At 38.7% G+C, this 24,069-nt stretch overlaps 1 protein-coding gene across 6 annotated transcripts in view; it reads left to right on the forward strand.

Annotated features, from left to right (window-relative positions):
* Positions 1-16,922, forward strand: part of CNOT4 (CCR4-NOT transcription complex subunit 4) — a 75,164-nt gene extending 58,242 nt beyond the window's left edge. For 4 of the 6 annotated variants that reach the window (XM_053942819.1, XM_053942815.1, XM_053942816.1 and 1 more), the window contains 2 exons: positions 14,498-14,710; positions 15,483-16,922. In XM_053942819.1, the coding sequence (XP_053798794.1) occupies positions 14,498-14,710; positions 15,483-15,784 (515 nt within the window). In that variant the 3' untranslated portion in view covers positions 15,785-16,922. The remainder of the gene's footprint in view (positions 1-14,497; positions 14,711-15,482) is intronic. The other 2 variants (XM_053942818.1, XM_053942820.1) reach the window with 1 other exon arrangement.
* Positions 16,923-24,069: the final 7,147 nt, after the last annotated feature.

Here is a 24,069-nt window from a genome sequence, read left to right on the forward strand (position 1 = left end):
TTAAAAAAAAAAGTAACTGGATATTTAGCCTTGTAAATGTTGAGCTTTATAAGGAAGGTGGAGTATTGTGTGCCCGCTTAATTTTGTGCCAAAGCAGATTGGTATTTTGGCTCTTCAGTCTTGCCAGACTGGCTTTACTTAAGAATAGGCCCTGGAAGTGCATTGTGTCTTTCACGTTGGCATGCAGGTATTGACCAGAGTTCTTAAAGTCGTGCAAAACGTTGCAATGATGGTAATTTGTGCCAGATGTCTTGGCTGGGTCGTTCCCTCTTGCGCATAACCAAATGGCTGCACAGTAAAACATGTTCATTTCTGTACTTCATTATTAATATTATGCTAATCTTCACTAAATGGATGCTTGCAATGTATGTAAGAGGATTCATCCTCATTCTGAGGGTTGTGATGTTGGAGAAAAATAAATGTGCAGTCAGGCCAGTTTAGGCTGCCCTGAGTAGATTAATAGGCTCTTGCATCAACCATTGCAACTAAGGAGCTAATTGTAACAATAATTGTCTTGATTAAAAATTTACTTCTGGGGTTTGAAGTTCTTTCATACTTCGAATTTAGCTTGTCCCAAACAAATTCTCTTCTTTTAACAGGGGAAAAATTGTATTACATGAATAATGAACTGCAGGTAGAAAGTCTGTTAGCTCTTTGTAGCCTTGAGGTGGAGAAAACTGCTCCTTGAGATGTTGCCAGCATTATTTTCTTTTCATGGGTTTTAGAAGTACTAGCTTTACTATAAGAAAGTGACCTAGGAAAAAGTTTAGTGGCTTTTTTGGTGCTCTAGTACAAGAACTAATTTTGGCTGTTACTTGGCTGTACTTTGTCCTCTTTGAGGGCTTGTTGTAGCTACTGTACTGTTGAAAGGTCTTCAGGCTGATTCAAGTATAAATATGGTCCATACTGCAAGTGCAGGTAGTTAAAAACTCTTTACACTGGCAGTAGCAAAGTTTTAAGCCTAAAATGACTGATATTGGTTGCACCAAAAAAAAAAAAAAAAAAAGAGACCATTTCTGGCATGGAGTAACGAAGTACAGCATCCATAGCTGCACTGTTGCTCCCTTTCCCCCAAACTACATGCAACTTTCAGAAAAACAACAGGACATCACTTTTCAACTCTATTACTCAGTTGTAAAAACTTCTACTTTGAGAGGTCAGTAACAAGACTATCTTATGACCTGGGGGACCAGAAAAATCCTTTAGTGTTGAAAAAGATCTGTTCAGGTTGATTCCAGGTTTGCAAAAGTATTGCATTATTTTAATTTTAGTTAGAGTTTGAAAGTGGAACTTCTTGTGTTTGTAGGAGACTTATAGATCATTTTTTCAACTTCTGAAGAGCAGGTTGTGTGGTACTGGTTGATGCACAGCCCAGACCATGTGCTTCCCCTATATGTTTTAAGGTAACAGAATTGATATTTAAGTGTGTCCTTTTTTTGTATGCAACTGCTACAACCAATTAGTCTAAAAATATTTTTGGCAAATATCGTGCTAAAACCAAAATAAACATCTACTGTAGTAACCATGGAAAGCTCCTTTGTGTTGCTTTTAATCACTTGTAGAAAATATTGTTATTGTTAACTGGTTGACAATTAGATAGCAGTTGCTGCCGTGCAAACACTCAGCTGATATACGTCAGCTTTGATATATCTTGAAAAACGATTATTTTGCACAGGGATAGATTACTCCTTTTTCCTGCTGCCAGAAATCAGCTGAAGTCTCAGTTCTGGTTTAGTTTGCTGGGTTATGGATTTGTATTATATTTATTGTAGTGCTCTAACTGCTTCAGAAGTACAAATAATTTGAAAGGAGGTGACCTCATGGCTCTTTTCTTGTGTGCTGACTTAATAGTTTCCAGTTTATTTTTTTTTAATCTGCATCTAGACTACAGGCCTCTGAATGAATCCCTTTTATATTCTACTAGAAAAAATAATTCCTGTTCTTTGTTTTTAATCTATCAGTAGCAAGTATTTAATTACAGAATTTTCCTAGTTTCCTCATGTAATTTACAGATACATCTATCTGGTGGGGTTGGGGAAAGAAAGCGGTGTCCAAGTACAGAGAACTCATGTGTATAAGACTTTATCATACTCTAGCTGACCTGCTAGAAAGGCAGTACATATCATAACGGCTGTTTGGCAGTATGGAACAGTTAGTTGTAGTGGACCTGAAGTTCCTTTCTCTTGACTTTTTTGTTAGTCCATATTAGGGTGTTTTAGTCAATGTTACCAACTTGGCTGGTTTAGATATAACAGGAAAAGAAACCAAGTGCAGGTGAAACTTCACATTCTGTCTTGTAGCAGAGACCCTGTACTGCTGTAAAAGCTACATGTTTCTTAAGGTGTTTGATCACAGATTTTTACAGGATTATAAATTCCTAAAGTAGCTAATACTAGACCAGTTACTGGTAAAAAAAACAAAGGTGGGAACAGGCACACCTGCCTCTGTCTGCTCTACTTAATCAACCCTTTTGAAGTTTTTTATTTATGTCAAAACAAGCAGATCTAACTTCTATAAATTCATATGTTAGTATAGTATTTTCTAGGCTTTCTAAATTTGAATTTGTTTCACTAGGTGTATTTGTGGTACGGAAGCTTGTATTAAGAAAATGGTATCTTTTAAACTGCTGCTATTTCTACTTTAGACATTATTACTCACATGAATTTGAAATGCTCATGTGTGACATGTTAAATGCAATTTGCTGAAACTGCTTTTTGTCTATTTGAGAATCAGAGCTGTGCTGTATTCATAAACTCACAGTTTCAGGCAGGTCTGCTCTGTGATATGTACCAAATTTAAATGGAGCAACACAGGCACTACCTACATCTCATTTTTTTTTTTTAATTAAGCTCTCACTTAAAAATAATTTCTATGTGGAATTTGGTTGCTTATTTGTCAGAGGAAGTAGTTAATTATTAACTAATTCTGCTGTTTCCAGTGAAATGACACAATGACACATGATTCACTTCATAGATCTATTATGCTCACACTTGAAATGTGTCATATTCATCAGGCATACATTTGTCCTCAACCCATATTTAAATGAACTTTTTGATTGATTGATTCCCAGAGTAACTTTTTTTTCCTTCCCCCACTGTATCATTTTTCAAACTGTAGCAGATGTTTCATGTTGTCATTTTCAGGGACAATTTAAGCTTATTGCTGCTCTCTGGAGTGGGATTGGTTAGATGGTTTACTGTGAAATTATAAATGTGTAACTGTGCTTCAGGAGACAAGTCCAGTGACTTCTTCATGGACAGTGTGATTGTTGCTACGAAGCAATCTTACCCTAGATTGTATGCAAACTATCCTGAGAATATTGGCCAGCAGCTATACTTTGTTCTGCAGATAATGCCAATGGAAAGATTGATTTACTGACAGCAGTGTTGGTGGGTGTGGGCCTTTATTTTTATTTTACTATAGGATAACAGGAAATTCTTTGTAATTTGATAGCTACTACACTATCATCTTTGCTGTCCTATTGCCTGGTGCTGTGTTCAAAAATAATAATAAATAAATAGTATGGGATCATAGAATAAGGTAGGATTCAGATTAACAGTGTATTTTGAGGCTGATGCTTACAAAATGAGATGTATGCATATTAATTTGAAAATATAAATATATGGTTTTATTTCTTGAATTTACTGAGTGGTTGGTAGTCATTGATTTTGTTACATAGAAGTATAGTAACAAACTCACAGAGTTAGAAGTATTAGGAAAAAAGTTGAAAATGGCTAGTCCACTTTCCCTATCAGTTCTACACAAGATGAAATAGTTGACATTTTGAAACACTAGCTATTACTTCATTTATTAATTTCATAATTACCCTGAATGTAAAACTTAATTGTAAGCTCTCTGTAGACCATAATGAGGTAGTTTGAACTTTTCCAAGACTACTCCTTACACAATATATATATATTCTTCCCCAAAAAAATCATTGAAACCCCTGAGTTGGAAGGGACCCACAAGGATCATCAAGTCCAATTTCTGACTTTGTAGAGGGCAGCCTAAAAATTAAATCATATGTCTCAAAGCTTTCTCCAAATGCTTGTTGAACAGAGGCAATTTATGTATGTCATACATATATTAAAAATCTAAAAAGAGGAAAGAGTCAAGTGGACACAGATACAAAGCATAAAGAATTTAACCTTATTTAGGATGGGGAAAAATATTTTATTCATTGTCTTTGAAGATAACCATTGTAAAGTTCATCAAGATATTATAACCATGCAGGTGACTGATACAGAAGCTACTATAGGTTTCTGTGAGCTGTTCCTGATATTTCAAAACATGGGGGTTGAATGTAATAAATCTGTGTCATATAATATAATGAAGAATCAAAATTTCATTCTCTCAAGACCTTTTAGTTTTGATGTCGTGGCTTATACCTGTTGAATATGTGCATCCTTATTGATTGATGTATATGTATATTTAAAGATGAGACAATAAATGGGTAGACAGCTCTAATAATTTTGGGTGTCCCCCAGCAGTGTCTGTGGTAGTGGTGTTGCATTCCTTATCCAGACACAGATTAGCACGCGTGTCATCGTGTCATGGCTGCATTTAGGTTTTTGTGAAGCAGTAGCTGGTAACAGACGGGACAAAGCAATGACAGTTTTATTAAGAAGGTCCAACATCTTCCCACTTATTTTAAGTACTGAGCTCTTCCATTTCGGATCAATTTATGGTGTTGGATATTCTGCTGCTTTAAATTTTCTGGCCTCTGTGCTCCCCAGCCATTGAACTTGCCTTGAACATCAAGTCCTTTCTTGCCTAACGCTACCTTTTGGACAAAATTTTAGTAAAAGAAGGGAAGATCCCTATATGTCGACTGTGGTCCTATTATTTAAAGAACACTTACAGCCCAAGAAGATGATATATCAGGATAAGGGTTAACATGTTTTCCCTTAATACTAAGATTCCTTGTCTGACTTGCTATTTTCCCATAATATAATTACATTTCCATTTGAGACACATGTTTTTTATTTGGTCTTTGTCTTTTTGTCTCCTCTCCCTGGGTTGTTTCTATTTCCTGAAAACAAACAAACACATATTCCAAGCCTTGTTCTAAACAGTCTTGGAAGGAAACAGAATTTGTGGCATAGAAGCTGACATTTTCCTGTAGTCTCAGGATAATAATTTGATATGGGGTTTTGAGTGTGTTCTGCTACTGTGCCTTTTCAGAAGAGGGTTTGGGCCATGTGGAAATTCTCCAAGTGCTGTGTAAAAAAGTCATTTGATCCCATACCCTAGCAACAAGAATGTGACTTAAACAGTGGTGCCTCACATCCCTTTATTTGGATGCCATGGTCAAACACTTCCCTATACTTTTCCTCTTGACATGACAGTATATGAAAGTTTTAATGCCTGTTTTAAGTATTGGTTTCCTTACTCTTAACAGTAAGAGAGGCATTAGTCAATTAATTTTCTGTCCTAATCTTTTAAAGAAGACTGCTTGCTCACTTGGCTGTCTTCCTTGATCTTTGGCTTTCCAACACCAGCTGGGCAGAAAGCATGGCAGCTGAATGTCATCTTTTCTGTGCCCCCTGGTTAGATCTATGCCTGCCTGAAGTCTTTCTCTGATTAGGGGTAAATATTGAAAATAGGAAATCTGGTGAACATCTTGGCTGATACAAGGTGGTGCCATGTATGGCGTTTCCAAAGGCTTGTATCTTTTCCAGAGTGCAGAGCAGCTGCTCTCAGAAGTAGATGTGTTGCCCTGATAACAGGGTCACTCCTCATTTGAAACTGCTTTGAAATTGTAAAATGAAAAGTACCTTCTGTAAACAACCCTCAGCTGTTTACATTATTGCTTCTACTGATTCTTTATATCCTGGTTTCATCAACAAAGGTGACTGTTAGTACAGCCTTTGCTATTGAACATTTTGTTCTCATCAGTCCTTTTGCTCACAGCACCCCATTTTTTTCCATAGAGTTCTTAGTCTTCCATCCTTCCTCTTCAGGAGATGCTTTGTGTCTGTGTGTATCCCCCCCTTGAAATTCATTCTCCTTTTATTTCCCACCATAACTAATTTTCTGTTTCACTGGTGAAGAAGTGTTTAGCGCAATATGGAATTAATCCATTTTGAAAATAAACTTTTGGCTTGCTCATTTCTGTTTATCTGGAGGAGTTTAGTGGTTTTTTATTATGCACCCAGGTTTAAACTAAATAAAATGGAAGTAGAATTTCAGATTAATTTCCAAAATATTAAATCAGTATCAAGATTGAAATCTGCTGTGGATATTCCTTTTCTTAGCTCTGGTGTCTTGTTCCTTAACTCCCATACACTTCCTACATTTACTGCAAAGGCCTGGCTTCCTTCGCTTAATCTTGTCATGATCTCTGAGAGAACTTCACCCACAGCACCTGTCCTTTAAGTCCTGCTACTTCTCCATCTGTTTCAAAATCTCATCTTGCACACCCACCCTTCCTTCCAGTGCCTTTTCAGTGCTAATAGTGCAACTGCTTTCTAAATCCTATTGAATTTTTTTCCTGTGATTATATAGGTGATAGTTTCAGATAAGGCTTGATACATAAGTATCTGTCTTAATCTCTAGCTTGGTTTTAAGCTCTTACAAATTTTTAGAAATCTTTGATTGCAAGACTTTTGGGCATGACAGTAAAAGACAGGCATCCTGCTTTTTTTTGGGTAGCAAGATACCTATTTTTAAATGTGTAATTTTATTTTGGAAGAAGAATATGTATGTAACAAAGGAAAAAGTGAGGAAAAAAGCCTCCGACTTGGCTGCAGTGTATCAGAGGACTGAGTAATCACATTAAATCTACTATGTTTGAAATAAACATGCACTTGGCTGAAATAGGTGGCCTGAGTAGATGACCCAGTCTGCATTCTGGACTGTTACTCGTGCCAGCTTTTTTGGTAACTTTCTGGAGACAGGGAGAAACAAGGTTTTTCACATCAAATTTCATGATTGTTTTTGTCTGTAGTAGTGTCACCAAAGGAGCTTCAGCTACACTAGATGCTGGCTTTTGCCTGGGTTTTAGGGATGGAAGACTCTTTAGAACTGGTTCACCAAAACATAGAATGGTTGTTTCTTTTCACAGGTAACTGGTAAGATATTGGGATGGCCCTGCAGTAGTGTGAGAGGCAATTCTGTTGTCTTACGTGTCTCCTTCCTCCAGCTGGCAGATACTTACCCTTGGGTTGTTGTGTTCTCTTAGATGCTTTTCTGAAGTCGGTTCAAAATATGCATTAGGTCACTGGCATGAGGGAAAAGGTGCAACTGCCTTAGTGATGTTAAAAACATGGCATTTTCTTTCTAAAGACTGGAAAGTGAGTGCACTTGGCACTGCCACCTCAGTGTCTAACAAAAGGCTGTGCCTTGGCATGGGCCTGAAATTTTGGCTCTTTCCAAGTCCATTTAACAAAATACCAGTAATGACTGGTGCATTTCAGCAAAAAGTACAAATAATTCAAAGGCATTCTGCATAAACTTTTTTTAAGTGCTCCAGCTTGAAAAACAACAGAGAGCAAATGCAATCTTTTTAAAAATTGTATTGGGAGAGGAGCATAAATGAATCCTGAAGGAATAGCAGCAACTGAAAGAGCAGCTTTACAAATAGTGTTTCTCCTCCCAGTACTGCCAAATCACATTTGAAGGCAAAAAAAAAAATAAATTCCCATCCCTTGCTATCCCTTGGTTTCTTCTACACAGCCTCATTTGAACTTCATCTTGTCCTCAGAGAACTTATTTTAAAAAATCTATTTAAAAAATAGGTCACTTCTATTAGAAGACAGCATCTAGTAATCAGAATGAATTTCATGTCATGAAAGGTGAAAACTTGGCTTTCTTGCAGTTTATCTAATTTTCACACAGAATTATTGAAATAATGGATAAATATATATCAGCCTTAATTGTTGGCAGATGTGGGAGGATTAAAAATGAGTTTATCATTTGCCAGAGTATGCTTTCATTGTGCTAATGCTGGTCTCGCAGTCTGAAGTTAGAGGGTTGTTGATTGGTTGGATATTCCTGGAATCCAGAATCTTAGTAACGTGTTATGCTCTTATAATTGTTACTATAACTTCGAAGATCTCGAGTTTTTTCTTTGCAATTTCTAGTTATTGCATTGCCCAAAGGGCAAATTTCAAGTATTTTGGTTTTATTTATGCATCTGTGTACCCACAAGTATGTTTGTACACACGGGCTTTTCTTTTGAAGTCAAAGTTTGTTCTATTGACAAACAGGGTAACCTGGTGACATTGAACTGTGATGCATGATGTGAGAGGAAGCAGTTTAGGTTAAAATGAACTTTATTTCTCAGATGAATGGAATTGCATACTTTCTGAGCTCTTAAATCAAACTGTTCTGTGTGTAGGATTCAAGTATCTATTTCATTTGTTTCAATATCTTAAGTCTTTGTGCACTTAGTTTAGATTTGTGGTAATGTTAAAGATTATCAGCACCAAAACCTATTTTCTTATGGAGTCAGTAATAAAAAATGTGGGATGCTCTGGAAACATTTTGTAGGAAGTCAAGCATGTTTTTCAAAGCAACCTGGAATCTCAATTTAAAATTTGCTTATGGGTTAAAATTGGGTTGCTGGCTGCTATAATTATGGTTTGGTCTCTTGAGCTGTGTAAGTGTTACACTTACATTTGATGTAACACAGCTTTTCTCAAGCCTAATAATATTCTGATACTCTCCATGCAAGCAAATATGAGTATTCTTACTGTCCCTGTACTAATGTTGTAGAAGGGATTTCCTCTGAAAATAAACGACATTTTCTGACTCATAACACTTACTTAGTCACAGAACACTTAAAAGTTGTACTGTCAGATCATAATGAAAAATCATTTAGAAAACCTTACTTTCCCCCTTTAAGTGTATACTTCAGAATTAGTATACTCGATAGTTTGGCTAACTGGCAAGTTAAGTTGCAATTGCATTTATTTGACATTGAAGAATAGTGTGCTTCTGTATACATGGCTGTCTTTTAAATTGAGTGGAATTACTATAACCATGGAAATCAATATGGAATAGGGGTAAAATGTGTTTTATTTGCAGTATTTTAAAGCTGAAGGCAAACTGGTGTCTCTTGTCTACCAAAGCCAGTTTTGTAGGTGTGTGTATGTACAGAAATTGTATGTACGTGTGCATCTTTTGTTTCCCCAGCTCTTAAGAGCTCACGACTGTAGGACTTTCATTTGAAATTCACACTGTGAAATGACACTTACAAATCTGGGTTTTGTGAATTGTCAGTTTGTTTTCCGTGTGTAGACAATGTTTGTGAGGCTTTTAAAGGTTCACTGCAAACAGCTTTACCTTCTAGTGCTCCTGTCACTTGATGTCTCTCTAATATGATGAAGTGACTACTTGTATTCCGGATGGGTAGCACTGCTTTTTAAATCTGGACAGTTTCCATCTTCTCTAATCTGCCAGTAACATTCTTAGGTCTCTGTGAATGGATGAAACTTCATTGTTTGGTTTAAGCACTGTAGGATTTCTAGGAATCATAGATACAGAGAGTCAGTGAAGCAGAGAGAGAAATCTTTCAGGTCATAGAAATTTAAATGGGATTTTATTCACGATTAAAAATTTTCATGAGCAAACAAGCTTATTACTCATACTAAAGTGAAACAGGTATATTCCTTATCATAACTGTTTTGTTGCTGTTTAAGTATTCAACCTTTGGATGAAAAGCTTTTGCGTTTATGTAATGTGATGGTGATAATTTCTTTTTTGGATGTGATAAATTGTCCTTTCTCTCTCCCCTTCAAAGGGAAGTACTGGACAACTGCTTTCAAAACAGAAATACAGTGGGAAGTTATTTTGAGATCAAAATAGAGAAGCCCCAGTCACTTCTCGGAATAGGGAAATAGGCTGTTTCAGGGAAAGCACTTACAATGTGTGCTATCTGTGAACATGGTACGCAAGGCAGAGACTGGGACCAGAGATGTCACTTGAAAGGGTATGCTGCTCTGGTGGCCCTGTTTGTTTCTAATTGAATTGAAAGACTCTTGGTGAACTCCTGGTAGTCCTTCCTGTTCTTTATTTTTCTCATTTTTCTTTGGCTTCAAAATTAATTTTACAGTGTCTTTGAAGATTTCACAAGGGCCTTTTTACAGGCAGGTTGTTGAAATAGGTATTCTATTACTGAATGCACCTTGATAGTCTCTTTGCTTCTTTTGTTGCCTCTGTTTGCAGTCAGGTATGTGACATAGGGTAGAAGTTTATTTTTCTCTCATATGATGATTTTCCTCTGATTTTATTTTGCTTATTTGATGCTTTTCTGTAGTTGACACACTATGTGTCTTGGTCACACATATGAGATACTAATAGGTTCTTTAAAAATAAATAATTGCAACCAAGACCTGCAGGACTGTATGCTTTTCAGTGGGACTAGAATATTTAGGACTTGGTGTGAAGGTATTTAATGTTTTTACTCAATTAGCATGAAAATAGGCTTTTATAATGGCTTGGAATATAAGTTAGCTAGAGCAAAGAAATGCTCTTGCTTTTCCCATAATGTAGCAGTCTTGTGATCTTTCCTATTGATTGTATTTACTTAAGCATGTACTGGGTGAATTTTGCTTTGGATTTTACCATAGGCTTGTATCAGAATCGGGGCAATGATTTGAAATGGTCTAGTCACTGTGGAATATTCATTTTACTATGCTTGTCTCACACCAAGAAAACTGGAAGTTGTGCTATCCCATCAATATAAAAGATTGAGTGCATCAATGTCATCAAAGTGGCACAGCCAAATTTGAAACACCTTTGTGTCTTCATTGCAGTGTCATTGTCAGAATTTTGGAAGTCACAGAACAGCCCGTATCAGTGCAGCAGACACTTGTGCAAACATCTTCAAAAGTACTGATTATGTGCAACAGAACAGTATTCTGGCTTGGCTGTTAATCCTCTTCATGGCCTCTCCCCCAAATACACACTGCTTTGCCTGATTTGAAGAAAGTGTTAAGGCATTGCAGGTAGAGAATAAGGTAAAACTACTTGACTGTCTGGTAGGATGTGATAATGGGACAATGATTTTATTTAGAAATTCATTAAGTGATTAGTTTTATACAAATTAATGTTCAGGCTCCTCAGATGTATTATTTTTCTTAAGTTAACTTCAAATATTTTTTTTTATTTAGATTGGATGGAGAAGTTGCATTTATGATGAAGCTTTTTTTTTTCTTTCCTTTTCTCATTCTAAGACAGCGGTTGACTTTGAAAATTTTACATAAAAGTGCTTTTATTTCACATTGGCATACCACTTCAGACATAGGAAAATTTTAGTGCTAGAAATGTGGGATCTGTTCACCCCTGTAAACACAAGTTTCCACTGGAGCAGACAGGATTATGAAATGTACATCGAGAGAAGACCAGAGTGCAGGCTGTGGGTTTGAGAATGTTTTTCATGTGAATAGTGGTGCTTTCAGTGATGCTTAACCAGGTTATTCTCTATTTTGGGAGACAAAGCTAAGGACATGACAGGAGGAATCTCATATTTATCTTGGCATATAAAATACTTTCTTTGCAGTCATCTGGGTTTTACTTTGTTTTCTTCCGTGTTTTCACACTATCAGTGGGCATGCTGCTTTAAGACTTTTAAGATTAGCCTATGGAAGGAGACAGCATTTTTATTCCTTGAGAGAGGGAAACTGTTGTATTGGTTCTCACACCCCTAGGTTGTAATGTCCAACTGAGAAATCTGCTAATAGTCAGAAAATTACTCCTTCCAACCAGTTAACTTTAGAAGTAGGGAAAGATAATATGCAAATGCCCTTTGTTATAGATCTGTATTAACTGAGAGCTAGCTTTTTCTCATTTTTGACTATGGTCCTAGCTTCATCATGAAGCATAGACATATTTAATAGGAAGAACAAACCAGCTGAAGGATGAGTAATGATTTCTGAAGTTATTTTCCTTCAGTTGGTAGAACTAACTTCCGTCTCTGGGGTGGATTTGCATTTTCACTTAGGCTGTTTAAAACTTGCTGGAATCCAGCAAAGAGGTGCTTGGATTTTTTTTGTGTCAGGGGCCAATGTTTTTGTCCTAGCTTGCCTTGCAGCCTCACAGACAGACCTGTTTGGGAAAGACAATAAATTTTTTTATAATACTCTCTTTTATGACTTTTATACCTAGGAGCACAAGATTTTATCAAAGTGACTTTCTTATAGCTAGCAAACAACACCGTTTTGGTAGATACTGAATCCTGTTAGGCCTTTCATCTCTTGACTTCTGTGAATCCAAGTAGATTTTGTTCAGACAGTTGAGGTAAAGAACAGTCTCCCTCAGTTTATTATTTCCTGTTGTTTTGTGTTAGAGGGGGTACCCAGCAGTGGTGCACTATGCCTGCCTCAGACAGCAGTGTCTCCTCACCAGAAAATGCCAGCCTTTTCCATTTCATGAGAGTCTTGTATCTAAACACTTGCTAGCTTTCTTGACCCTCATGTGTGCTGTATTATGTCTTTTTTAAATGGAGAACAACATGACAAAAACATACATATTTTCTTAGCCCAAGGGGGCCTAATGCCCTATGACATTCGTTTTCCTATCCTGTTCCTTATAACATCCTGCAGGCTTTGTCTTAGTCTTCCTTGATGACATGTTGCAGGTAGTTTACTACATGTTAATTTTCTTACACAAGAGCTTTGAGGGCCTGTTGGGGGTTAGTAAAGTTGTTGACTGAGACCCTTGCAGATCCCCAGCTCACAGGTGTTGAGATGAGTATGTTTGCTCATGTACAGACCCAGCAAGCGCTTTTGTGTGCTTTTTGCGTTTCAGTAGAAGTAAATAATTAAACAGAGCTGTGTTTCTTTGCACAGGCTTTTTTGAAGCAGCAGTGAGGAAAAAGTGGAAACAAATGGTGTACAATGCAGAATTTGTTGCTGTTATTTCTGTGATCGTGAGCTGGCTATTTTTGTTCCAAAAAGTTAATTTAGAACTTGTCTCAAATGGGCTTATGGATGTTCTAGAGGGTTGTGAACAATATCTCTTGGGGACATTTTCTACTAATACTTTCTAAAATTTTGATTTATTATTTTTAATCTCGGGATTGTAGGTTTTGATGAAAAACTTATTGCACTGAATTCTTTAGAAGCATTTATTTTGTGCATTAGTATTGCGAAGGGAAAAGGAGGAGCTGGGAAAGTACAGGATTTCAAGTAGTTTTCTTGTTTGGTTTTGGGGGTTTCTTCCCCCCTCTAGTTGCAAAAAAGTAATTTCTCAGGACACCACTTTTTTTTCTGAACATTCAGCTTTACAAAAACTGCCAGGGCAGGTTTTGATAGCAATTGAGACTGCTTTCTTTACTCTCCAACATAAGGTTGCAAGTTAGTGATACAGTCTAATTTTCCAGGAAGACTTAAATCTCTTCTCTTGTTGATATAGTAGCTGTATTATGAAAGTATTTCTTTATAACAAGTCTGATTGAGATCAAGGTCCTTTCTTCAATCAGTACAGGCAGAGTGGTGTACTTTGGTGTTTTTCAAACACCAAAGAGGTGTTTGAAAAAAAGGTTGTATTGTAGATATTTGTCAAAAAGACAAGCATGTGCCAACATACTGCCTAACACTTCCTTTCCAAATGTAACTGACCACAAGCTAATAAAGTATGACTTGCTGTATTGGATGATAAGTACTAGAGTGCTCGTGTCTGGTTTGTCCTGCTTTGAGATACTTAAAGTGAGAGATGGATCATAGAACCGGATAGTCTGTTCTAGATAGCATGGTGTAACTTCTGCGTTGAGGGATCATTTGCTGTAGTGCTAATAGCCACATTATCCTGTTCTCCTTTACCAATATGTCTTGAATTGTTCAGGCAAGTAGTTGAGACTTGACTGCTTTCGTGTCCAGCTGGTTTGCTTCTTACCAAAATTTTGAGGATATTACTGTGTCGGAAATTATTCTGAAAGGTCTTTAAAGAATTTTCACTACTGTTCTTCAACTGCAAGAGGAAATTTCACTCCTTCCAACTTCATTACCATTTCCTTCAGAAGAACATCTCTAGGGCTGTGAATGAGCAAGCTATAACAAAACAAAAAACATCTGTGATTTTCCTCAGCCTCCCTGGTTTCTCACATTCCATTTCTATTGCAAAGCCCTACCTAGCCTTTCTTCATTTTGATACACGTCACCCTTTTGAGCCTGCTGCCCATCAATAAAGCAGCCAAATTGCAGCAGAGGTATTGTTATCAAGCACCTGGTAGATTTCCCCCCATTATTAGTAGAGGGAGAGCCACTGTGTCCTTGATTATTCGAGTCTCTGAATCAAAATGGGGAAATACATACTGGGGGAGGAGTTATATCTTTCTCCCATTCCCTTACACTTTGTTTAAAACCTGCCAACCCCTCTGAGTAATTCATCAATCATGGAAACATTGACCCTAGGTTTTGGACAGGGAAAGTATTAAATGCTTAGCTTAAAAAGTAAAAGCAAAATCCCATACCCCACCAAAGAAGGACATCTGTTTCTAACTTCAGCTTTTTATTTTTTTATCTTTCATTTTTTTTGTTGGTAAATCTCCCAGACAACAGCAGTTCTGTAGAGAGTTTAAATATGAAGGAATGGCAGGACGGGCTAAGGGCACTTCTACCGAACATTAACATCAACTTTGGTGGACTGCCCAATGCTTCTTCCCCCTCCAACGCCAACCACAGTGTACCAACGTCCAACACTGCCACCACCGACAGCCTGAATTGGGACAGCCCTGGCAGCTGGATGGACCCCGCAATCATCACAGGTAACCGTTTCTCACTCCTTCAGCTCCACTGGCAAACCATCAAATGGGTATTTGGCACAAACTGATTTACATCTGGAAAAAAAAAAAAAAAAAGTCAGTATGCGGTGGTCTCTTCCAGCTTCCATCCACAAAACCTCAAGGGTCCAGGAATTTTTGTGGAACCTCTAGGTATAACAGAGCGTCACTTAGGCCTTTGCAATGCATGCCCAGGACCTTTGCAGGCAGTCAGGTGGATCAGCGCTTTCCTTTAGGGTCAATCTATAAGGTGTCCCTTCTGCTCGATGGCATGTCCGGTATGTGCGTCGCTGGTCCTGAGGCACTGAAGGCAATCACTGGACTTGGTTATTTTAAAAGGGACGTACTCCACTTGTTTATAAAGCTCTCTTTTATAAGGCTGTCTGGTTGTGTTTCCCTGTTAGAGAGGCTGAAGCATGATTCAAGTAGGCAGAATAAAAGGTGAAGCATGTAGTGTACTGGCAGCTTGGTGTGGTAAGGTCATGTTGACAAGGATGCAGTTCTTGAGCAGAATGTTTGATAGAAAAATGTGTGTTTTATGAAGAAGTGCTCTGAGGGTGAACTTTCTCCTATCTCAATGTTAAATGTTTTTGTGGGCAGGGTAACTATACATAATAATGTAAAATGCATTTTCTGTACAAACTAATCTTGTTTTTTCATTGTTGCTTTTTGCTAGGTTAAATTGACCTCCTTCATGGTCAATTTATTGCTTCTCCTCTGACTTGCCTGTATCCCTGTTTTTTTCTTCTTTTCTTAGGTATCCCAGCCTCCACAGGAAACAGTTTAGACACTCTTCAAGATGACAATCCTCCACATTGGCTAAAATCTCTTCAGGCCCTCACAGAGGTGGACGGCCCCAGTGCAGCGCCATCACAGACGCATCACAGTAACCCCTTCGGCACACAGATCCCTCTGCACAGAGCCAGTTGGAATCCCTACTCTCCTCCTTCAAACCCCACCAGCTTCCATTCCCCACCTCCAGGCTTTCAGACAGCCTTCAGACCCCCCAGTAAAACCCCCACAGATCTACTACAGAGCTCAGCGCTGGATCGTCATTAGGAAAGGAAGAAAAAGAAAAAAAGAAAAATAAGACCCAAAACGTTAGAAATGCAGGAAGTGTCCCACCCTGACTCCTCCCTACGCCCACCTACTGTTCCCTGTCATATCTTTCTTTCTGAAGAATCCAGTTCCTGACCAAACTTCCCCCCCAAATGCAATGCCATCACAGGGTCATGACCATTCTTTTTGTTAAGTTTCTGCAGAAACAGTGTTTGAAGTACACTGTTTGAAGTACTTTCTAACAATTCTAAGAAAAAAAAAAAAAGAGAGAGAAATCAAAATGCAGTCTCAATGCTTAAGGAGAATATTACTGTCTTACGTCTTTTGCACATGAGTATTTCTGCCTAGTGGAAAAGTGTCAATCTGCAGTAGGGGGAAAAGTGCAATGCAGAATCAAATGCAAGAACATGAAAAAGGTATTTAATTTAAATGAAGTTACTGAACATGTGGGCAAGCAGTGGCCCAGCATTTATTTTGCATTCAGTGTGGCACTACACAGGGTAATTGCTATGTTGGGGTTGGTTGTTTTTTTAGGTGGTTTTTTTTTTTTGTTGTTTTTTTTTGTTTTTTTTTTTTTTGAGCAGGGGATTTTATTGCATCAGTCAGAGTTTGACATGAAGTGTGTTGAAAGACAAAACACTTATAGGTATGAGTAACTGGCATGTTGCTAGAGTGGTTTAAAGAGGGGAGAATAAGATTTTTCTTTAATTTTGGCTTTAGATTTCAAGTAAACTTTAATGTTTTAAAAGTATTCACAGATTTAATACCTAGCGTATACGTAATATAAGCAGCTGAAACACGAGTGATATTTACTTCAGTCTTTCTGTCTCCTCTGTCAGTCTCTCTTTTTTTTTTTTTTTTTTTCTTTTTTAAGATTCACCTGATTAGGGCACTCTGGGATAGCACTGCATTGGGGCCACATGATCACCATCAGGAGCAACCTCTGACCTCCTCTGCCTGCAGCTTTTACTTAACCCTGTAGTTTCTGGACGTTTGTGCAGTATTGAAAAGACAGGAAAAAAGAAACAGATAAATAAACATGGTTATAACCTGACGCTAAAACTAAAACCAAGGAAATGTACCTCTTTCTTCAGAATTAAAACTAAAATCTTAAATAAAACAGAAAACTTGATGATGACTTCATGTTTGCTTTTTTGTTTGTTTAACCTTGGATTTTTCATTACTGCATCTGGTAAAAAGTGTATGCCAATGCATATTTACGGTTTTCTTCTTATTCATCTAAACCAGAACTACTTTATCATTGGAAGTACTGCTTTGTATGGTAACTTCTATATTGAAGGGTGGAAAAAGCATAACACTTTAAATATTTTAAAGGGATTCTGTTGTCTTTACTCACGGCAATAGCTCAAGGCAGTCAGTCTCTATCTGTTATTGGTGGTATCCTTTTAAATCTGAAGCATGAAAATCTTGTTTATATTTTCTGAATTAAATGCCATGGCACTCGGGGTAGATAGCATGCAATAATATGCCTAAAGATATGGCAGAGATTTTGTTATGACTCCCTGTGTTTGTCAGCACATAAAGGTGTAATATTGCATAAAGGTGTAAAATACTGTCACTGCACAACAGGGGATGAAGAGCTCTTAATGGACATAAGGCCTGCAGTAAGCTTTTATACTTGAAAGCAGACATACTTAAAACCTGTAACCTTGTGGTTGGGCTGCTGATTGATTTAACTTACGAGGGTGGCAAAGAGCCTGAAATTCTAAAGATGCCTGTGCAGGATTTCCCACCTGGTTGGGAGCTGTATAGTTCAGGCTGGCAGCCTTCTGAAAATGTTGGCTGCTGGCAGGGGCAAAGAAGGGAATTTCCACTGATGAACTGTGAACCCTGAATGGGGATGGGGTGGGGTGAGGAACTGGCCTTTCAGGAAGTGGGCACAAATCCTGAATCAGCCATTGGACAGAGGAGCAAAGTCTTGAATCTGCACAAAGTATTTCTAAATATCCTGTTACGCAAAGCAGCACTTGGTGACTACATGCTTTTGTTTTTCTCTCACTTGCATTGCCATTTTAGTGCTGTATTTATTACTCTGTATTACGGACCTGTATGTGCTCTTTCTGAACTGGCAGCATTGCTGCAGATGAGTCGTGTGCCCTGGTTAGTTGGGGGAATGTGCACACCCTTTGATGCCAGTGCTCTCCAAAAAGCAAACTATGTTTCTGTCGCCCAGCCATCTCCTGTAACTGCTGGTGGTGGAAAGAGACGTGCTGCAGGCTGGAATGGCCTCATCTATGGTGGTGCCTACTGGTGCCCCTGAACTGGGGTGCAGCCCAGCAGGAACTGGCTGCTGGAGGTGCTGGTGAAGATATAAGTGATCTCTGGTTTGGATTTTTTTGTATCTCCTTCCACAGTTGCTAGGTGTTTTTCCACCTTTAACATTTTGTTATAGAAGGGTGCCCTTCCTGACCCTGAAAATTAGCAAGGCTCCCAGAGCAGCTCCAGCTGCTTTCTATGTGCCACAGAATTCCTGAAGCTGCTGTCTTCTTCAGTTTTTTATTTTTCCCTTTGTTGCAGTTTAGGAGGTGCTGTGGCAACCCTGTGCCCATGGTCTGCTGCCACTGGAAGCTAGGCTTTAGCTGCTTGGGAGACGCTTAGCTTCCTGCTGCCATGCAGCAGCTTGTGTGGTTGGCCTAACAACAAACCCTTAGCCTTCAGGAAAAGCTTTGCAACTACAATGACTACTTCGTCTTATGATGCTCCTTTCCCAAGAAAGACTTCTTGGTGGGTAACATTGGCATTACAACAGTAAGGTGTATCAGTGATCAGACTGATATATGTTGGGTGCAGCTTTTGTCACAGCCTATTTTTGTGTACTGCCTGATGTGGATTCTGCATCCCCTCAGTTGGGAACCAACCTGGTGTTGCATTCTGTTTAACTGTGTGGAGCTCACCTGTTTTTTCTCCTGAAGTTTTGGGTTTATAGAAGGTGGGTTTCTGTGTTGTTGGGGGTTTGCTTTTGGTGTGGTTTTGGTTTTTGTTTGGTTTTTTTTTTTGTTCTTTTTTTTTTTGGGAGGGGTTTTTTTGGTTTTTTTGTTTTTATTAATTGATGGAGTTTTCCTATGACAACAAATTCTGTACAGGAACATTTATTGAAAAGAGAACATCAGTGTGATCATCTTAGTTCATGGTCTGTTGTTTCTTATATTGTACGGATACTTGCAGCTCTTTCATGTGTTAAGTAAAGAACAGTGCTTGACTGAAAGGCTGGTGATCCAGGACTGACAACACATCTTGGTAGATAATTATCTGGAGAAGGTAAAGGTAAAAGGATAGGCCAGACTTCACCTCCAAAATGTGTATGAGTGCGTGTTGAGGGAAGGAAGGGGATTGTTGGCCATGGATGTGTTGAAGAAGCTGTGTGGCATTTTTAACTAATTTACAATTCAGGTGTAGTAATTTGAGGGTGAGCAGTGCTGGATTGACAGTAAGGGTTCCTGCCCTATGGCTCTTTTCCCCCCACCCCCCCATCTTTTTAATATTGAACAAGAGAATTATGTTTTTTTCTAGATACATCAAGGACTAAAATATCACCTTCTGGCTGAGGTGAAGAACCATTGCATGAATTCGTTTTCCTTTAAAAACTATCATTGCCTAGTTGGAAATCAAGTGTCAACAGGTATGTGGCGTTGTAAATGCGGTGTCTTGACAGACCTGTTTTAATCACACTTAAAATAGAAAAATAAAATTTAAAGGAGAAAGAAAATAGCTAAAAGGGAAAAAAGTTAAAAAGTATTAAGGAGGGCTACTTGCAACTGGCACGTGCTCAGCATGTACTGGGTTACTGTGAGGTTGTTTTCCTCCTGTTGGGAAAGCTTTTGGCAGTGCCCTGCACTCCCTGTGCCTGGCACCGGGAGTCAGCCGGTACCAGTTTTTGACCCGGCCTGATGACCTGAGCAGCAGCTACTGGGAATGAGGGAAGGTGTGGTTATCTGCTGAGCTGATCTCAGGTGAATTCACCCCCTGGCACCCCCCTGCCTTCTGCAGCTCCTGAAACGCTGTTGCAGTGCTGCTGCTGGGGCAGGCACTTCAGCGGTGCTGGCCACAACCGACTGGGTCAAGCTGGACCTTCCTTGTCTCCGTTTGGGGATTTCCTGAACTCAACTTTTGTTTTTCTTTTCCTCCATCACAGACTCTTTTGTCCAGTAAGTTTTTTTCCCTTGAGATGCTCATGTAATCATATACATTGAAGATGTTGGATTTTAGGGAAAATGTGGGGTGGTTTTGGCTTTGTGTTTTTGTTTATTCTGTTTTAGTTTGGAGTTTTTTATAGTATGGTGGAGTTTTCGTGCTGCTGTGGAGATTTCTGGCTTTTTTTTCTTCTGGTAGGAGGGAAATGGTCATGCATCAGTTTCCATCCTTATGCTTGCAAGGGAGTTTAGAAAAATACACTTGAAAAGCTTGTGGTACCTGGTTGCTTACTGTTCATCCCTCTCCTCAGAATGTGTGGAAGTTGCCTTAGTTGCAAAAGAGCTTGGCACTGGTGTTGGTCTCTAGCACACAGAAATCCAGTGCATGGCAGATGTTGCATTGCCTGGGACTAATTCCCTCTGGGGAAAGCTGTTGTGCTGGGATAAAAATTCACAGAACTGAGGTATGTCAAGAAACTGAGCGGCGGCAGGCAGAGTGCTTGAAGGGTTGGGGGACTGGGGTTGCACCAGCCCAGTTTGAAGGGCGTGTAGCTGCTTGTATCTTCTTGAGGAGGATGACCTCTCCTCCAGTCCAGCTGAAGTTTTCAGTATGGCCAGAGCATGCACTGTAAAGTGGTGTTTGGCATGAATCTGCACTTTGAGTGGTTGTTGCTTTACATCTCCAAATGTGTGTGGCTGCATGGCCAGCTGTGGATGTGCTTTCCACTTCACTGGTGTATGGTCATCTGTTTGAGCTGAATGTAGATGCAGGAACTGCAAGAGCTTGTGCTCCTTCCTCTTTGCCCAAATCTCAGCATCTTTTTCCTTCTTTGGGATGTTCAACTGATAGCTGTGCCTAAAGATTCTTAGCTTTTTCATATATTTGTAGCTTTGTAGATTTTTAAGATATAGTTGTATGGTTTCTAGTACTTTTCCTGCCCTCATGTTTTAGAATAATAAGCTAAACCTTTCTAACACATTCTTGAAATTCTGTTTAGTCATATTCTTAAAAAGAGAATTTCTGACAAAGATGTCTTGTTTTCCATCCGAACTTGAGACATAACAAGAAATAGGGAAGCCCCTGGACCAACTCTAAGAGGGTTGCCTAAGGGTAGGTTACTGGGGCAACTGATCTCCTATTGGATGTACCTGCTAGATATACTGAGTAATTGCACTTAAAAAAATGAAGATATAAATGATTGGGTGCGTATATAGCCATATCTGTGCACCCAGAAGCTTTCATTAAAGAATTGCTTTTCATCTTACCATGCTTAATATTGTTTGGAAAGTTTTTGTCTTTTGATTCCAGGCAGCAATAGGAAGGAGCTCTTGAGTTTTCTTCTCTTAATAGTTGAGACTATAAACAAAGCTTCTAAAGAGTAAAAAGGTGAAGTATCATCATAGCTTTGGGTTGTAGTGTAAGAAAAGGCATAGCTTCAGAATGCTGTGATCTACACACAAGAGTACTGTTAATGAGTGAGATGTTCATCTTCCCTACTTCCTGGGCTTTGCCTTTGCCCAAGACATACTGCTGTTATGTTTCTGTGGCAAACTGAAGGCTCTTCAGACAGAAATGGCCATACGAAGTTCTTGCCATACAAGTTCAGGGAGCTGGAGTGACTTGCAGCACTCTGAATTGCTGCATTGTGAAGGTCTGAGGTGAGTTGGGTGACCTGGCAGCTGCACATTTGTTACTGGCTTTGCTGATGAAAAGTACTGGTCTAGGGTGGTCTGATGCAGTGACTTAAGTGTGGAAGTCATTTGAACAGAGGCGGTATCACTGCAGAGGAAAACAGTAAGAAAAGTTTTTTTTAATATAAAATCTATGGGAGAGTGATCTGCCTGATATCTTATGGTCAGGAGGTTCCGCCTCGTGGAAGGCAGATGGGATACAGTGGGATACAGGCATCACATAGTTACTGTTGCTGTCTCCTGTGAAATCTTGCTAGATTGCTATTTCTTTTTCCTGGTCCTGAGACTTAAAAAATTGACAAATAATGTGTGTGTTAGAAGTGCATGGAGAGAAAAAGAAACTTGCTCAGATCTTTCCTCTTCCTACCAGCACTTAAAATGTTACTCTAGAAAGCTTGTACTACCAGAAGGTGGCCATTCTTTTCAAGCTCACAATGAATGTGTTTTTAGAATTTCATGCCTTTAGCATTTAGATGTTACAGGTCCCAGCATTAATCTTGGTCAGCTCTTCAGAGAGTCTGAGACCTCTTCTGCCGGTGCTGAACAATCACAGGAGGCTGGTACACCAACCTTCACTGGAGAATTTAAAGTTGTGACCAAAACTTGTTTCTTTCGAGATAAGAATGCAGGCTGAGGTTTACAGTGTGGAGTCTGAAGCTTAAAATGCTGTTTAAAAAAAAAACCAACTGGGAGTGCTTTGTTCAGACCCTCAGCAGAAAGCTGCTACTTGTGAGGTTTGCCTGGGACAGAATGGGCAATGAGCTGGCCTTGCAGCTATCTCCATCCCTCTTCAGATGGTTTCCTTCAGTTCCAAGGTCCAGCTCTCTGCAGGATATTGAATGTCTATAATTTAAATTAAAAAAAAAAAAAAAGTGATCTATGTGGTTCAGTGGATGCTGGCTCCAATAGGAACCTCTGCAAGAATGCACGAGTTTTTAGTCTGAGGTTTGCTTCTTCCAGTTTACAAATTACTTAAAGCTTCTATATAGTTGCCTTCCTCCTCCCTCCTCATTTGGTAAATAAATGCAAACTGTGCTTCTTGTTGCCTCACTGATGGTGCCTTCCTGAGTTGAACCTGAGTGTGGCTGTTCACATTTTCACTCAGCTCTTTGCTGCACTGGTCCAAGGAACTGAGGCAAAGAGCAAAGGGTAGCTAGGGAAACTTGTAGCACTGCTGATGTTCCTGCCCTTCCTTAACCAATATTTCTTCTCTTGGTTCTCATCTTATCTTGAGATGACTTTTGAGGAAGACCTGGCTGTGTGCTCTTCCTTGCTGGAGAAATGTGGCTAAGACAATGATTTGGGATCAGAGTTTTGTTAGGAAGCTGAGCTTTGCATATATGCATTTAAAAAAAAAAAAGTCTGGAAAATGTTACTCCAAGGAAACTTCTCAATTTTGTCAAGTAAATAATTTTTTAAATATCAATTGTATAAAATGCTTGTTTCAAGTTGACAATTTTCTCTGTATGAAAAACTACTATGTCAGTTTTTTTATTGAAAATGCCAACTTTTTGTCATGACACTTCATGTGAAGGGAAGTTGCTGACAAATCAGCAACTTTCTGGACATGTTTGGCAAAAGATTTTTATATCTGCAATGTGCATAATTTCAGTTTATAGTGAAAGCAGGTGTCAATCTCTAATATTATGTAGCAAAAAAATCACACTTTTGGTTTTAAAGCCTCACTCAGATCCAAGGAAGAACAAACTGAGTCCCAAATCTATTTTTTTAACAAAAATCTCTTTGGAGAGAGAGAAGATTGTAGTGAGGTTTTTTGGATTCATTAAAACATAACAAGGGAGAGAAAGAAAGAGATAGGAAAAGTCTCATTCTCATACTATTCAATTTTTCTTTTGAACAGTTTACTTTGAAACAGGATTGTTCCCCTCCCAGTGCATTAGACTTGGCTGGAAAATGAGAGAGGAGAAGGTAAGGTTAGGATGTGAGCTGAAGGGAAGCTCAGAGCAGGTCTTGTTTTTCCTGTCCTTTCTAAGGCATCAGTTGCCTTTAAGAGAATGAAAGATTTTTCTTCCTTCTTGTGCAGTTGCTGGTAAATGGCCACTGTCAACATCATAATTTTCCAGGAATCTTTAAAAGTTTTACCACCTGCTTCCAGACTTCCCATAGCTTGGTCATGTGAAAGAAAAAAAAAAAAAAAAAAAAAAAAAAGACATAGGAGATGAAATTTGAAGAGACTCCTTTATTATTAGAAATAGAAAAAAACAGTGTTCCTAGCCCTCATTCCAGGGAAAAGTGGCAGCGGTATCAATATCTACTATCAAACCTTCTCTTGTCATAAGGTAGTGCTACCTTGCATCTTTTTAAGGTTTCTTTCCATGAAATGTGATGCAAATGACAGAAATGAAGTCAGCAGACCAAAACTCCCAGCCTTTGTAGCAGGATTGCTTGAGTATCACATGTTGGATGCTTGAGCCAACAGGG

The sequence above is a fragment of the Vidua chalybeata genome, chromosome 5 (genome assembly GCF_026979565.1).
Source record: "Vidua chalybeata isolate OUT-0048 chromosome 5, bVidCha1 merged haplotype, whole genome shotgun sequence".
NCBI classification, from domain to species: domain Eukaryota; kingdom Metazoa; phylum Chordata; class Aves; order Passeriformes; family Viduidae; genus Vidua; species Vidua chalybeata.